Genomic DNA, 16301 nt, shown 5'->3' with positions numbered 1-16301 from the left:
ACGATTTCAAGTTACATCCAGAGACATACCAAAATTCCTTGCTTTGCTGTGAGACAGACAATCTGACACAACTCAATCCCAATTGATAGCATAAGCCTGACAGTCACTCGACTCTTGGGGAGCTGCACTTGTTAAGCTGAGGCAGATATGCCAGCTCTTCCACCTCCATCGATACTGTTACCATACCAAAATTTGCACTCTGTCAAAGAGACAGGTATGCAGACACAACCCACAGCCCAGAACCCATCGACCCGTTTAACCCCGGCATGGACGAGTAAACAAAGGAAGCCTGAAACGGGTTCCGCCAAAGAACAAACACGGCGCGACGCCGGCTGGGAATTCCAATAGAATGAAAAGTAAACAAACAAAACAAAATATTGACTATTTGAATATTGCAAGACAAAAATAAACAATTTTTTATTTTTTATTTTTAATATGAATTTATATGCAACATTTATCGAAATTTGCTTAAATATGTCTCTTTATTTTTGTTTGTGTTTTATTTCTTTTTGTCTAGGAATTTCTTGCCGGTTCATTGTACTAATTTTGTTGTTCTTCTTCGCATTTTGTTTGATTCTGGGTTCTGCGTTCTGCGTTCTGGGCTCTGGGCAATACCCAGCTTTATCGTGTCAGGTTTGGCCGTGGCGTTAAGATCAAAAGACAAAAATCGTTTGATATTGCGCTTTTGTCGCCTTTTGTCGCAAACGAGTTTCATAGAAAGTAAAAACCTTTTCATATTGTTTTTTTATTTAAATCCGAAACGAGCTGCGCCTCTACCTGTTATTTATTTATATATTAATTCTTGACTTTATGGCAGGAATAGAAATTACAAAACTTATGGAGTTGAAGGTCGGAAATGAAAGGCCTACGCAAAATATTCGAAATGTAAGAAAATATTTGAATATTTATTAGTAATATTTATATATAAAGGATATGCTGATTGAATAAATCTAAGGATCATTTAATCCATAAGCAAGCATGACCTGTTGTCTGTCTATCAGCTCAACGCGAGCCTCGGGTATTATCTAGATCTCTTCTACTTTATTACAAATGTATATTGTGTTTAATAAATTTTGGGAATATTACGCAGGCCTAAGAGATATGCCCTGTATGTGTAAATATACATGCCTACTTAAGTTAACTCATCCAAGCGCTTATGGCTTGTCCTCGGATCTAGGGCAGCATCTTAACAAGGGTTTGCCACGGGCCGTTGGCTGCTTGGAGCATCCTCGCCGCAGTTAAAAGTGGCAACAGCTGCACAATGACAAACGACAAACTGTTTCCGTGTGGTTGTGCGCATGTGTGCGTGTGTGTGTGTGTACGTTTGTTACGTATTCATTGTACGTGTTTTGGGTGGATTTGACTTGTGCTAAATCCATACGCTTTTAGGCACATTTGACGCGCACTCTTGAGCAAACGCAGAAAAGTTTGATTGGAATTTCGCTTGATTCCCACGCCACGCCCACGCCTGCCCAACTGCTGGTTGTCATCAAAGACATTGTGTTCAATACATACATATATGCACATACACACATACATATGTATATATTTAATGTGCATAATGGTAATGGGCGCACGTGACGACTTGGGACAAATTTTGTCAGCAACCTAATTGATTGAGACAAATGCGATGCGATGCGAATGCGTGATGTGACGACAGCAGAAAATTAGGATGATTCCTACTCTACTCCACTCAATCACCCTGCACTTGTTGCATGGGAAACGGGCTGTGTGTCACACACATGTTGGCTCTCTGAATTGTTAATCTAATGAGACGCGTGAGTCGCGGCAATGATATAAAGCTGCTTATCACAGTTGGGCTTTATCAGGCAGTTATATAATCCGCCTCCCTCGCTCTCTCTCTTTCGCCACACCCCTCCCAAATGTACTTGATACTAAATATTAATAATGAACCTCAACGATTCGCAGGCATTTCTTACTCATGTGCGTGATATGGATTAGATTAGGCGCAGGTGGAGCGAAGAGTTTTTGGAAAGTCAACAAGGAAACCTGGCAAAATATTATATAAAAATACAAGCTCAGCTCACGTATTTATTGAAACCTAAGCAGCTTTGTTTTTCTTTGCTAAAGTAGCTTAATTCAATTTACAGTTTGTCCATGACCGAATGTTTTGATTCTGATGAAAACTCATTGCAGTTCTCTTAATCAAGATCTGCTATTGAAAACAAAATTCAAGCTAAATGTGAATCTCAATGCATTAGGACTCAAATGTTGTGAAAATAGTTTATTAAAGTTAGAGTAAATAAAAAAAATTTTAAGGTCAGTAGAAATTTGAATGGAGGCATTGAGGGTGAGTCCGTTATTGCGTAAATTAATTCAGGGAAAGTAAGAACCTTTGACAAATAATGTTGTTGCTTAGCTGCACTTAGCGCATACTCAATATTGTTATTTCTTCCAAGAAAAACTTTATGCCAAAGCCAATAAGAAATTTGAGATTAAAATGAGATTAAAAATAACTTTGTGCTGCACTGCGCATACTTAGTATTATGATATTATTATCTACAGTTAGTTAAAAAATTTAAAGGAGACATGGACAAGGCCTTTGCTAATAGCTGTGTGTCGGGTTTCATTTAAATTAATTCTATGGAATGAACCGTATTTGCTCTACAGTTAAATAAGCTTATTGCTTAGCTGCATTCCGTGCATATTTACGGAATTCGAGTTTTAAATTGGATTATAATTCACTTTGTGCTATACTGCGTATACTTTATTATTATTGTAGAGTGAGAAGCTGCCGCGTTAACTTTGTGATGCTTATAAAATTTACCGAAGCCCAATCAATTTATAGTAATTTCGTGCCTGAAAAGAGATTAAAATAACGTTGTCCTCTACTGCGTATACTTAATATTTGTACATAAACAAAAATCGATTGTGATTGTCCCGCAGGCATTCAGATTAAACAAAATTGATTGTACAAAAAATTTGCGTAATAATTAAAAAGAAAAAAAAAACACACGCGTTGTGATACGCTGCGTATGCTTAATATGATTCTGCTGCACATTGAAGCGGCCCTCGTTTTATTTGTGCTGTGTGCAAATTTCAGCAAAGCACAAAATATATACGCTTGAGGGTGTCATCAAAACAAACAGAGTGATAGAGAGAGAGATAGATAAAGCGAGTACGCGCGAGAGAGAGAGATCGAGAGATAGGCGCTGTTAGCATAAACAATAAGCGCAGCAATGAATGAAAAAGCTTCGCACACAATAGGGACAAAAGGCAGGCATAAACATATTGCCCCAGGGGCAAATTTTCAAATTATACGCTTATAAAGAATTGCCAGCTACTTTTTGCTGTACTTTATTTGTGTGTATTTCTTTTTCTGTTGTTGGTTTGCTCCTTTGGGCTTACGCGGCGTATGCGCAATGTGCTAAGGATTTGCGTGAAGTCAAGTAATTTGTGAGATGGAAGCTCCAGTAAGCTTTGTTCTCTGGCTGATTGATGCGGCATTAATTAGCCCTAATCAACAATTTACGGTTAACTCTAAAATATCATTTACTTGAGTGAATTAACGCACATACATGAATACAACAAGTACATGCATACACATGTATATATATGTCTGTGTTTATATCGTGTTTATAGATATAAATGTTTCTTTCGTAAGATTAATGTTGAGACTTCTCTGGGGTCGCATTTGGTTGGCTTTGGCATAGAATTGTAAGATTTATTTCATTTAATTTTGTTCACATAAGCACGAGAAGAAGAATGGAGTGAATCAGGTTGTAAATTAATTACATAAGTTGCCATACTTCCCTCGCCCGGCAACTCTCCGCCAAGCGCGTCTTCTATGTCCTTTTCAATGAGCTCCTCATGCAATGAATAACAAATGTTGCACATAAACTCAATGCTTTTATGTTATGCGCATTATTTTGTGGCAACAAGGTTTACCACACACACACACACACACAGACACCAGACATACACACATATACACCTGTAGCATGTTTACCTGCCGTCAAGCTGCTTAAAAATGCTTTAGACGGGTTTTGTTTACATTAGACTAAAGCTGGAAGTCGATCAAAAACTTGCACTAAGTCGATATACCCAATCCCCATTCTGTTGCAGGGTAAATACATTTAACGACAACTTTAGATGCTGCCAGTTGTTAAATTCCGTTGTTGCAAAGTCTTCCCCTTGCCCACCCGCAGTTCGTAATGCCAAAAAAGTTTTGCTCTTTATGTCCACTGAGAATGGCATAGTCTTGGTATAACGGTTTCGTGGCAGTGTACGCTTCGGGCAGGGGGAGGTATATCTATTCTCAATTAAGATCTATCTGCCTTTAATAGCAGCTCTGCGCTGGAATCGCGGTATCTGCTAGTCGCGCACTCCCGACCCAGTTCTCACATGTTTTGCCCTAGACTCTGCACGTTTTTCACTCGAACTTAAAGCAAGCTCTGGGAGTGTTTGTACTTAAAGAACATGCTGGGTAAGCGATGTAATATATAGACAGTTATTCAGCAGGTAACATGAACCTGGACACTCGAAAGTCTTATCCCAACCTATTACCTATGCAGAATGCGTGTTGCGAAATAAAGTTGAGAGAGACCCGAGCACGTCATTTTGATTGCCTTTCATGAACAACACTTCTGACTTTATGACAGCGTAACAAAACGAGCCTTTCAAATGTTTCGCATCATATTTTCAGCATATATTTCAAGCTTGCAAATCAACTTAAGTATTTACACAGGCCAACAGGATTAAGTCAACAAGAAAAGGAAATGAATTTAAACCAGCCTTTGTTACAAAATGACTTCTTGAACATTTCACGACTCTCATTCGAGTATTATTTGTTCGAATTCAGATTCAACTATCCCTTATGTTTCGTAAGAACCAATATTATCGATCGAGTTTTCCGTTCATGGTTTTCTTTTTGCATTTTCCTCAGTGTATTTAGGTGCGCTTGTAACTGCATTGCGTCTTATTTATGAAAAGCAAGACAAGTGCTGCAGTTGTTTCAAAGAGGCAATTAAATAGAATTATGACCCCTTCGATTCGAAGTCATGTTTGCCATAAATTACCAAAAGACAACTTTGTATAAGCAATTTGTACGGCTCATGTGTCTATATATATAAATACACCATATAGTGGCCACAGCTCTTTAGGCCTTAATGCTTACACCTTGAGCAAAGGACAAAGCAGAGCTGCTTAAAGCAAGTGACGCATAAGCCTTCGACTAGGCAGCATATGTTTCTATTTATCTTACGGATGTATGGTGGGTGGACTGGGTGGACTGGGTTGACGGAGTGGGTGGTTTGCGTGGGTTCCGCTGGGTGGGTTTGGGTTATTCATGCATAATTAATCATGTTGTGACGCCTGATGTCTTTTTGTGTTCGGGGCATGCGTTTGTCAGTTGACATGGTCGCGATTTTTTATCACAGCCCGAAGAGAACCCAAGCTATATTTATCTAGTTACTAAAGCAACCAGTTTTGCTCTATGCCCGCCAAGCGGAGCGAGCAAATGGGCGTATGCTGGACCTATGTCCTGCAATGTCAAGTCATTTGGGAAGCCTTACAAAGTGAAACGGCTTCTGTTTGTTAAGCTGCTCTATAGTTTGACAAAATATAATATATGCAGGTCTATTGGGGGCGTATAAAAGGGCGTTAGAGTCCTTAACAGCAAATTGCTCCAAAAATAGCTGTGAGCGCGTATCGTGCAGTCGCTCACACCCATTCGGTTCCTTTTAGCTGTAGCTCAATCTCAATCGTCATGAACAGAAATCTCAGACTTGTTTCCCTGCGGGCCAGGACCTACTTTCCTGTCTCTACGCACGTTTGGCCACGATAATTGTTGGCGTACATCACAAGCAGCGGCAAAAGGAACTAGAAAAAGCACTTTGGTCGGCAGTGCACGACTATCAGATATCCGGAGCTTGTTTTCAATTACAAATAAATTATAAAATTGTTTTGTGTAGCGTATATATGCGTAGGCATATCAAATAACAAGTCTTTAGATTTTATTGTAATGGAGATGGGTGAGGTAAAACAGCGGAGGGACAGACCATATACATAGAAATGCTTGAAGTCAAAGCCTATGATTGTATGTATTACCTATATTGCTCTATAAGCCAATACACCCTGCCTGCACTATGGTTGCAGGGTAGAATTGTTGTATTTTATATATCAGTAAGAAATGTAAAAAATATGTCTGTTAAAGCAAATGGGCTCATTCAAAGGCCCATTCCTGAGTGTTGATGTGGAGGCCTTAACATTATTTTTTCTCTCGCCTGTTTGGACGCATAATTGAAATAAATATCTCGTCGCATGGATATACTTATGTACGCACATATATAAATAAATATACATGTTTTTTGTATTTGTTTTTGGTTCACTCACTTGACAACGAATGGGAACCTTTTCTTATTTTCTTCTATTATTCTTTATTATTGCCTTACACTGTTTCTTTTCTCGGTGATGAAAGCAAAATAATTTGAATGAATGAAAAACTCGCAAACATATGCTAGATGAGAGAATTCGTGGAAAATTTTGTTTATTTTCTCCATCGTTACTAAGTGCTTCTCGATTATGCAGTCTGGGCGTGCAATATTTTAATTGCTACGGAATTCCTAACGCGTAAGCAAGAAAAGCATTCTTTTGTAATAGAAACACCAAAACAAAATCACTAACAAAAATAATTGAATATGTCTATCACGTGCAGGAAATGGAATCTAATTGAATTTGTGACAATAGAGGCCTGGAATTTTCTTTTTGAATTTTGATATTTTATGCCTATAATATGCATAAAGAGCAAACTTAAATAAAATATTTTAAATTACTTAAGTTCAACAATTTTTAACTAATAAAAAAAATTACTATTTTAAATATTTTATTTTATTATTTTTTAAATTATTATTATTTATTAAATTAGAATAATTTATTATTAATTTTATTATTAATCAATTTATCATTTTCCCTTTTTAAATATTTACTTATTTCCATTCATTTATTATATTTCTTTCTTTTGAATCGTCTCAAGAAGTTTTTAAATCTCATCTCATTTGGCGCGCTTCTCTTGCACACACTTCGGTGCTATCGTGTTATCGATATTTGATCTGACATGCGCACAAGCATCGATACTGGAGTCAGCTGTTCACTGCGTGTGTACTCATTCAATATGGCGTTGTTTTGTAAAATTTTATAAATGTTTGTTGAGCATCGCAGTGTAAAATAAAAGGAAGAGCTCAAGATATTTAATAATTTCTCGTCAAGTAATAAAAATAAAACGAAACAAATCAAAAAGACCGGCCGGGAGGTAGAGAGAAGAAAGACTTGAATTGACGTGTGAAAAACAAAAATTGAAAATTGTGTTTGTTTTTGTCGGCGCCGGCGTAAATTTTCAGGCGCCAAAAAAGTCAGAAAACAATAAATAGAAGATGGAAGAGGAAATAATGCCCGCGGCTACCACAAATGGCATGACAGCAGATAAAGTTGAGGCGCTGCTAAACGAGAAGGAGGCGGAGGCCTGCAAAGCCGCAGAAGAAGAGGAAGCACTTGCTGAAGAGGTGGGCTGAGTGGGAGGCGGGGTTTGCCAGAGCGAAGCACAGCAGTAAAAATATTGCTTAACATTTTCTAGGGCAACGCAATGATTCAATACGACGGCCAGGCAGCAGCTGTGGAGGAGCAAGAGGAAGAGCACGAGAAGGAGGTGGAGGAGGAAATGGGTGAAGCTGAATATCTAGAAGATGAAATGCCCGATGAAGAGTGTGAGAGCGAGGGGGAACTAACAGCAGGAGCAGATGTTCAAACCGATAAAGGCGCCACAGCAACAACAGAAGCACAGGAAACAACAGTCGAACGAGAAACAGAAACAGTGACGGAGGCAGACGTCGTGGCAGAGGTAGACGCAGAAGCAGCAGACGTACCAGCAGAAGCAGAGGCAGAGGCAGAATCAGCAGTCGAGACGGAAGCTGAGACGGAGGCTGATGATAAGGAAGCCACTGTTGACGATGTTGGAGAAGAGGCTGAGGATGAAGCTGAGCAAGAACCTGAAGAGCAAGAAACCGTCGAAGATGAAGTTGTAGAAGAGCTGGTAGAAGAGGCGGTGGAAGCCGAAGATGAGGGAGAGCTAATCACAGGCGACGATGCACAGGAAGAACAAATGAACATCAGTGCGCGCTCGGGCGCTCTGGCTGAAGAAGTGGACGAGGTACAGTGTCGAGTCTGCACCAGCAAAGATCAGCTAATCAGTCTCTTTACGAAGACCAGTCAGGGGAGCGTGCCTGTTGACATGCTGCTGCTCCTCTGTCCGAGTGTTTCCATAGCGCTGAAGGACTTTATGCCGCAGTTCATATGCAGCACCTGCTTGCAGAGTCTCAACGTTGCCATAAAGTTGCGCCAGCAACTGGAAAGTACCGAAAAAGAACTGCGCAAGCGTCTGTCGAGAAGCAAGAACAAAGTGCGCAGGCCGCGTGGCTATGTGGTCATCGATGCGCCTGTCTCTGATTCGGCCAGCGAGGAGGATGAGGAGGAGCTGAACGACGATGCCGAGTTTAAGGTCTCCGATGTGGCAGGCTCCACCAGCGCCGACAGCGACTCGGCGGACACGGACATTAGTGAAAAGCGAAGGCCGGGCCGACGACGTGGTCGCAAGAAGGGCACCAAACGTTCGGCTGGTGGCAACAGTCAGGACGAGGAGCATCAACGGAAGCGTAGCCTGCAAACCTCACCAGCTGCCAGCCAGGGACCTTTTGAGTGCGACCAATGCGATCTGAGTTTTCCCCGGAAGCAATCCTATGTGATGCATCGCAAGATGCACGATGCCCGGCACGAGTTCCACTGTCAAATCTGCAATAAGAAGTTCAAGGTGCGGGGCGCCTACAAGACCCACATGGAACGCCATGCATCAGAGCGAGCCCAGTTCCGCTGCGAGTTGTGCTCCCAGGTGTTTCGACTTCGAGCCGAGCTGAAGCGTCACATGGCACTCAGCCATGATGAGCACGGCATCATCTATGAGTGCAAGCGATGCCAGCTCACGTTCCTTACTCAAACGCGGCTGCAACGCCATCAGAGCACCGACTGCAATCGCCACTCGGAGCGCAGGGTCAAGCGGCAATCGACGGAAGGGCAGCCCAGCCAGGGAAGAGATCTATTCAAGTCTGTGGCACCTCTGACGACGACCTACTGGAGCGATAGCTTCTCTGACTAGGCTACCACAGCTCCAGTGGCCTTCTTTAATTTCATCTAAAGCTGTTCTATACAAATACAAGATGTATATTCCGGACAATTCTAACTGAAACCCCACATTGTGTTGTGTTTTATTAAAAACGAGCATTAACTCGGAAAACGTTTTGTGTGCACGGATAAGTGAGTCCTTCAGCAGTCCTGTATAGGCAGTCGCTCAGCTTTAAAGTAATTTTCAAAAAAGGCGTAGTAGCTCCAGTTTGGCAGTTGATAAATATGTATAAAGTTTTTATTACTGGAATGGATTACTACATCGGTCAGTTGGCGTAGGACTCGTCAGTTGAGGGTGATCTCAATGTAAGAAAATTTAATTTTATTTTCGTTTATATGTATGTGTGTCGTCTCTCTGCTACATGGGTGTGATTGAGTAATAGCTAAAAATTGACTTGAATGTAAGTTTTAGGCAGCGATTCTTATGAACTGAGTTAGGTTGATGAGTTGTTATGTGCGTATGCCAGGATTGATGTATGCATACATAGATGTGCGTAGACGAATATTTATATACATATTGATGTATGTATGTCTGTATTGATGAATGCGTATGTACATATTAATGAATGCATATATAATGATGAATGTATGTATATGTATTTATGAATATATATTCATGTGGTACTTATTATGTACATACATATGTATGAAAATGCATTATTTTGAGTAGGTTTTGGGCTTTCTTCGTAATACCACTCTGGTTAGTGGTAATACTTAGATCTGGTGTTGGCAGTCCATTTAGTTACTTTGTGGAATAATGTGTACATATATATAGTTTTATAACAATATTTAGCTAATACAAGGATAACTACGCCAAATGCAATGCGGATGCACATTATCTGCATTAACAAGGCTTTTCTTTTCTTATTATATCAGCCCAACGTTTATTAGCCTAACTGCAATTTATGCCACAATATTCAATGTTATTAAATGGATTATATAGATAGTTAACAGACAAACAGAGAGAGAGAGAGAGAGAGAGAGAGAAAAAAAGAGAGGAGGATGAGAGCTCGTAAATTGACTTTAAAGCCTGATTCAAAGCTCTGCAAAGCGACGCTAGTGTCCAATGCACATTGCACTCGTTGCGCGCTGCATTATAATAACAATAATGTTGTTGCATAATGTGCGTAATCACAATGTTAACTTAATGTTTGCCACAGTGCCATAAGGGCTTAACTGCCAGGATTATGTGCTTCAAGTTGCGTCAATTGAAGTCAGCCACAGCAAGAGGCAAACATTTCGCTCTTGCGGTTCAAACTGCTTGCCAAGACATGGGAGAAGTCTGCAGAGAATTGCATTTAACTGCACCGGTTGCTAGAAATATACAGCTCTAAGCATTCAGAGGAAAACTAGAGACTTTTGATTCTTGGAATGCAACATTGTATTGTATGTGGCTTTAATCAGACTGAAATGGAATGCAAATTATAAAGCTTTGATATTATTTATTTAATTAATTGTAGTACACCAATTTCACGAAAGTGAAATATAAGGGAAATTTGTTAAAAGAAAATTTCAGAATTTATTAAAAATCTAGAGCTAGAAATATTCTTAAAATGATATTAGTAATAATGAGAGCTAACTTTAAAAGAAAATCGTTTAACTTGAACTCATTCAGTGTTTTCTCTGAGTGTAACAAGTTATGTTTGACCCTGTTTTCCACTCTGACAAGCTTTGTTGTCAGATTTGTTGTTTGCAAAACTTTTGACTGAAGATATTTCGCTTGTTTTAAATGCAGAAGGAAACTTTTTGAGCATATTTATTTACAAAAGCAAAATAATGAAAGGGCTGAACATTAAAGGCTGCTTGGGTGGGGAAATACTAGAAGATAATTTTATCTGTGGGCAAACGAAATCAAATGCACGTGTTGACTGGATGCTGCAGCTGTTGCGCCATGATGCTCCTTGATGCTCAGGTCGCTGATGGCGCTCAGAAGTGATGAATGGATTGGTAGGTGGGCAGATGGTAGGAGATCGACGAGACCGGGTGCGCAATGAGCGGTGCATGAGAGATGAGCGGTGCATGCGAAATCAATGGCGCATGATGCACGATAGTGGGTGCTGCCACATAATGCGAGTGGGTTAACAGGGGCGCGTGATAGCCGAGACCCAAAGAAATGCCACGCTTGGCCTTGGCCGACGACTCAACCTGCTCCTGTTGCTGCGGCTGCTGCTCATCGGCGACGGGTGCGGCCAGGCTGCACGCGATGCCAGCAATCAACAATATTAACTACAGAGCCCCATTTGCATTTCGTATTGGGGTTTTGTTTACGCAGGAATCGTCGAATCGCACGGAAGGCAGACATGCGGAAAGCAAAAATAGAGAAAAATAACGAGAATATTTTAAATAGTGAAATTTTCCTACTTATTGCCTGTCTGTCCGTTCGTCCGCCCGCCTCTCCTTCTGTCCTTCTGTCCGTCTGTCAGTCAGTGCGATTGCCCACTCTCTTTGCAGTAATAACAAATGGGTCTGGCCAGCATGAGCTGAACTCCTGTTGAAAGTGACTGCCTCGACTTAATGATTTATGCAAGAAACTTGCTTATTTCTGAGCTTATTTTTTAAACAGCTTTGACAGCTTTAGAATAGAATAGAAATTCCTCGACTTTGCTCATCTATTATTTATATTTCATTAGGCGAAGTAAGATTGCAAGATTTTTGACAGATTTATGTTGTTATAATTTAGGTGTAGAAGTAATTGCTACGCACATCATAAATATTCATTTGCAGATTCTGTTTCCAGGATATTTTTATAACTACTTGATAAACTGACAACAACTCATGCACATATACGCAGTCACGTTCAGTTTACACACGAAAGAATCGATTATTATCGATTATAAGCAAAGATTGAAGATTGGAAAATATGTGTGTCTAGACGGACGGATGGATATGGCTAATTCGACTTAGCTTGTTTCTACTTTTCTGCCTTTTGCACTTAAAATTTAAAGCTGCTGCTTTATTTGTAAGCAGCTTACCTGAAAGTCTTTTTATTTAATTCTTATCAATTTTTTATCAATCTGTCAAAAACTTGTTTATAGTTGTACCCATTTGGTGTAGCCAACACACACTTTGTTTAATATTCTTCCCGAACACTTTATCAACGCCCCATCAGACATCAATCAAAGCAAACTCTATTCAGATAGTCTAATAAAAGTTTGTTTCTGGTGAAAAGTTTTTTAAACTGTTATCTGAACTTTTGTGAACTTTTTGCTCGTCGCTAACTTTTTCTCTTTCAATTGATTGCCTCAAGTTCAAGTTTCAACTTACAGTGAATTTCATAATGTAAAAGTTTTGGTTTGAATTGGCTCTTATGTGAGTTTATGCACTGCACTGCACTGTGTCTAAATATCGACTAACGAAATTTGTGATCAGAATCTGTTTATTTATACCATTTTTTTCGGCTGATCGAAACTCACTCAAAACTAAGTCAAACGCACTCATTAGGCAAAAACTATTTAGAGGCAACTAAAGAAATAGAAGAAAAACAACTGCGAGTGTTCCAGTGGGGAGTGCTCGACTAGCAGATATCCTGACATGGCTTAGAGCTGTTGTCTCAGTATAGCTGAGTCCCTTGTACTGTGAGTAGTCATATACAACATTTTATAAGTCTTGAAGTTGTATTGAAGACCCAAGTCGATATTTATCGATATATGTCTGTTTTTTAATCCTGGCCGCCATCTTCTTTGTTTTGTCTTTGAGGTACCATTGCCTGCAAACTAGTAAGCTCTGCATGCGCATTTCCTACTCTGTACAGGGTATTGTAAAATAGGAAAACACGCACATTCGTCAGTCAGCAAAGTAAGTAAAAATGCCCACATCAAGTCCAAATTGTTGCAAACGAGTTGTGCGTGCGATTGAGAGTGACAGACGCATAAGTATATATAGATATATACTGATGCATATATATTTATTTATTTATGTATGTATGTATGTGCCCGCACCATGTAAGCCACTCAGTTTGAGTGTGCATACAAATAATAATTTGTAATGTGAGCGGATCAAGTTAATATTTAGTGCATTAAATCGTTTCACCATACAAGAAAATTACCATTGTTGCATATGAATAATTGTTGAGCTCAGATATTTAATAATTTTACGATAAATTCATTGTTGTTTGCATAATTGATAAAATGTCAGAAGTTAAGGATTACCATCGAAATGCTTTTTGTTGTTATATAAAACATTTCGTAGCAATAAATGAGTTTGGTAAACCGAAATGTTTAATCTGTCTAATTAGCAATTTGCAATTTATTTTATTATTATTATTTCAATATTTATTTGATAGTTCACAGTTAGCCAAAGTTTAAGCTGGACTAATAATATCCATAATCATCTTTCAAAATAATTAGCCAGGATTGAATTGAAAACGTATTTGCTTTGTATTCTTTATTTTTATGATTAACTTAAATGTTAACTGTGTTAAGCTTTGGGTCATCTTTAATCTGTTTTAGCTGGATAAATTTCTTGAAATGTTCCTTGTTATAAATTGCATAATCACATAATTGTAGGCCTTAATTAGCTCTTAATCGTTTCTTAATGCAATCAACCTTAAAGCATCTATATAAAACGATGACCTATGTATTTAAATTGAAAGCTCTTGGCATTTGTTTTGTTTGGCATGAGTTTTATGATCTGAAAAATTATCATGACGCAAAATCTGAATGTTTAGCGCTTAAAGCGAAATACTTTATGCAGCCAAATGGCAATTTGTCCGCCATTCAAGCATTAAATTTATATGTCTTAATTTGTGTAAAGCATTTGGTGCCTTTGCTGTTGCTGGTGCTGTGGCACGTTGCTCGCCGCTCGCTGATAAATTTGGTCAATAAATTTCTATTCAATTCCATTTTTCATGGCTCTTTAAATCGAAATCTGTGCAATTTGCAAAAACCATTTGGCATTCGGCACTTTGTTGTCTTTTGCCTGTTGCAGCTGTGAATACGAAATTGAATTCCATTTTGGGTCCTTCACCTGCAGTGCCATTGTCTCTCCCAATAATTTGCAGTGCTATATGTATGTGCATAAACTTTGTTTTATTTTCCAGTATAATTACATTTTAATGTTTCGCAACTACGCTGAGGAATCATTAAAGCAATTGACGCTGCGGGACTGCCGCATGTATGTATGTATGTGTGTGTGTTTGAATATGCCAGCAGCTGCCTGATAACAGGCCAGAGACAGGAGACAAGAGACAAAAAATGCTTATGGTTATAGACCAATAAAAACAGCAAGCACATTGTGGGAGAGCATGAGAGAATAACCGACTGCAGGATACTTTATCGTGCTATGAAAAATAACTAACGGAAGCACTCAATAGTAAGCGAATAATTAAGTGCAGTATGGTATTTATTTGTAACTAAATTCTAAGGATTCTCTCAGTGCTGTGCAGCACATGGAGGTGAGGATGCATCCGTCAAAGGTCGAATTTACAGTACAAGATGTGAAATTTGAACTGAGTGTGCTCAGTCTTTCAGCCGGTGTCAAGTCTATAGCTTCATTTCAGTCAACACGCTCTGCTTGCCTGAGAAAAGTCGAGGAGGAAGTCAAACAGCCAGCCGGACATTGCAAACAATCAATATACCCGCTTTCATTTTGTCAACGAGCATCAGCACACACATGCACGCAGCTTGTCAGTTTCCATGTATGCGTGTGCGTAACGGAACATTAATTAACAGCAGAGCAGCTAATGGCAGCTGCAAAGAAAAAAAAAAAAAAGAAATGAAAAAGAAAATAAAGAAAATCCGTATGGCGTTTATCTAAAGCTCACACTTGGCGCCATTTAGCTCAAGTGTGTAAGTGTGTGGGTGCGTGTGTGTATGTGTGTGTGTCTTACACGAGCGCCTATTCCATTTCCTTTAGCATTTACCGCCGGAAAAATACAGAAAAAAAAAACAAACAAACAAACTTTGCACTCTCAGTTGGCAACAAACTGTGGAAAAAACTAATTAAATAAGTTATTGTTTTTCTTCAAGAACTATTCTCATGAATTATATCTTATGTAAATAAAAGAGAAATACAGGAAGAAGAGCAGAGATAATTAAATGTCTGCTCAATTGATATATTAAATTGTTTAAATGTCTTCATCTACAGATTTTAAAATGGCTCAAGAATTATTTAGACATAGACATATCAGAGACAATAAAATATAAAATATACAATGTGTATATTCTTAATCAGGATCAAGTGACGATTAGATATAGTACTGCTCGACTGTCCGTCTATTCGTTCAGCTTAAAGACATTTATATTCATATTTATATCTGTGAGGCTACCATCACCAAACTTAGTATTATTGGTGCAGGGTATCTCCTAGTCGGGTATTTTCTCTGTGCATTTCTGTATAAAAGTGTAAATGTGTAATGTCCCCTCAACACTATCTAGACCTTTGCTTAATTGTTTATTTTCCCACTTTCAGTGACGCTGTAGTTGTCGTGTCTGGCTTATCATAGTGTCATAATCGCATTATTAACATCGTATTAAATCTCAATTTTTTGCGCTTTAGGCTAAATTTTTTATGCGGCGATAAGGTAGTTTGAGTGCCATGAAATATTTCAATTTGTATACCGCTTTTTTTCCAATTTAATTAAATCACTTTTTTATGCGCGTTTCTATGTTTTTCCTCTTTCATTTCCAAGTGTTGACAAAAAATATTTACGCTTTTTTATGGTCAGCAGTTGACTTTAATATGTCATTTCAGTTTTATATTGAATGCGTTGACTGTGATTGATGATCAAATCTATGAATATACATTAATTCCCTGTAAACGGAGAATTTTGGGTTTTACAATAGATAGAGGAAAAAATATGTCTAAAAGAAAAAGTCTAGAGTGATTCAGGCAGCAGCTTTGTTCAGTTCAGTTCAGGGCATCTTCTAGTCGAGCAGTCCTGCTCAAACGACATATTTACGAGCTCATTTGTGCTTTGGGCCATTCCGGCAAATTGGTTCAAAAACTGTTGAATAAATAATCATATTTTGTGTTCTTAGCGCAGGCAAAAAGTTGTTTTTGATGAAGTTTGTGATGTGTGATGGCGGTTGTCTGCTGTCTGCTGTCTGCTGGCTGTTGGGTGTTGGCTGTTGGCTATGGCTGTCTGTTGTCTTGTGTCTGGCATATCCATCAAA

General features: G+C 38.9%; 3 protein-coding genes across 6 annotated transcripts in view; 2 read left to right on the top strand and 1 right to left on the bottom strand.

Moving 5' to 3' along the window:
- The window catches only part of LOC6578272 (G-protein coupled receptor dmsr-1), a 53521-nt gene that overhangs the window by 30830 nt on the left and 6390 nt on the right, over nt 1-16301 (top strand). The window contains exon 1 of one of the 4 annotated variants that reach the window (XM_044010929.1): nt 9430-9495. The exons of the other annotated variants lie outside the window; for them this stretch is intronic. The gene's annotated coding sequence lies outside the window, so the exon portion shown is untranslated. Of the gene's footprint in view, nt 1-9429; nt 9496-16301 lie in introns of those variants that run through there. 4 annotated transcript variants of the gene reach the window in all.
- On the top strand, nt 7108-9253 carry LOC6578274 (zinc finger and SCAN domain-containing protein 31). The gene is made up of 2 exons (XM_002004154.4): nt 7108-7520; nt 7592-9253. The coding sequence occupies exons 1-2, from the start codon at nt 7392-7394 to the stop codon at nt 9161-9163; spliced, it is 1701 nt and encodes a 566-aa protein (XP_002004190.1). The 5' UTR covers nt 7108-7391; the 3' UTR covers nt 9164-9253.
- LOC6578273 lies at nt 10735-12553 on the bottom strand. Its single transcript, XM_002004153.4, has 2 exons — nt 12454-12553; nt 10735-11415 (listed from the first exon to the last, which is right to left on the bottom strand). The coding sequence occupies exons 1-2, from the start codon at nt 12463-12465 to the stop codon at nt 11116-11118; spliced, it is 312 nt and encodes a 103-aa protein (XP_002004189.1). The 5' UTR covers nt 12466-12553; the 3' UTR covers nt 10735-11115.

Source organism: Drosophila mojavensis, unplaced genomic scaffold, assembly GCF_018153725.1.
Source record: "Drosophila mojavensis isolate 15081-1352.22 unplaced genomic scaffold, ASM1815372v1 contig_80, whole genome shotgun sequence".
NCBI lineage: Eukaryota > Metazoa > Arthropoda > Insecta > Diptera > Drosophilidae > Drosophila > Drosophila mojavensis.
The sequence above is the reverse complement of the archived record's forward strand: the minus strand, read 5'-3'. Positions and strand labels throughout refer to the sequence as shown.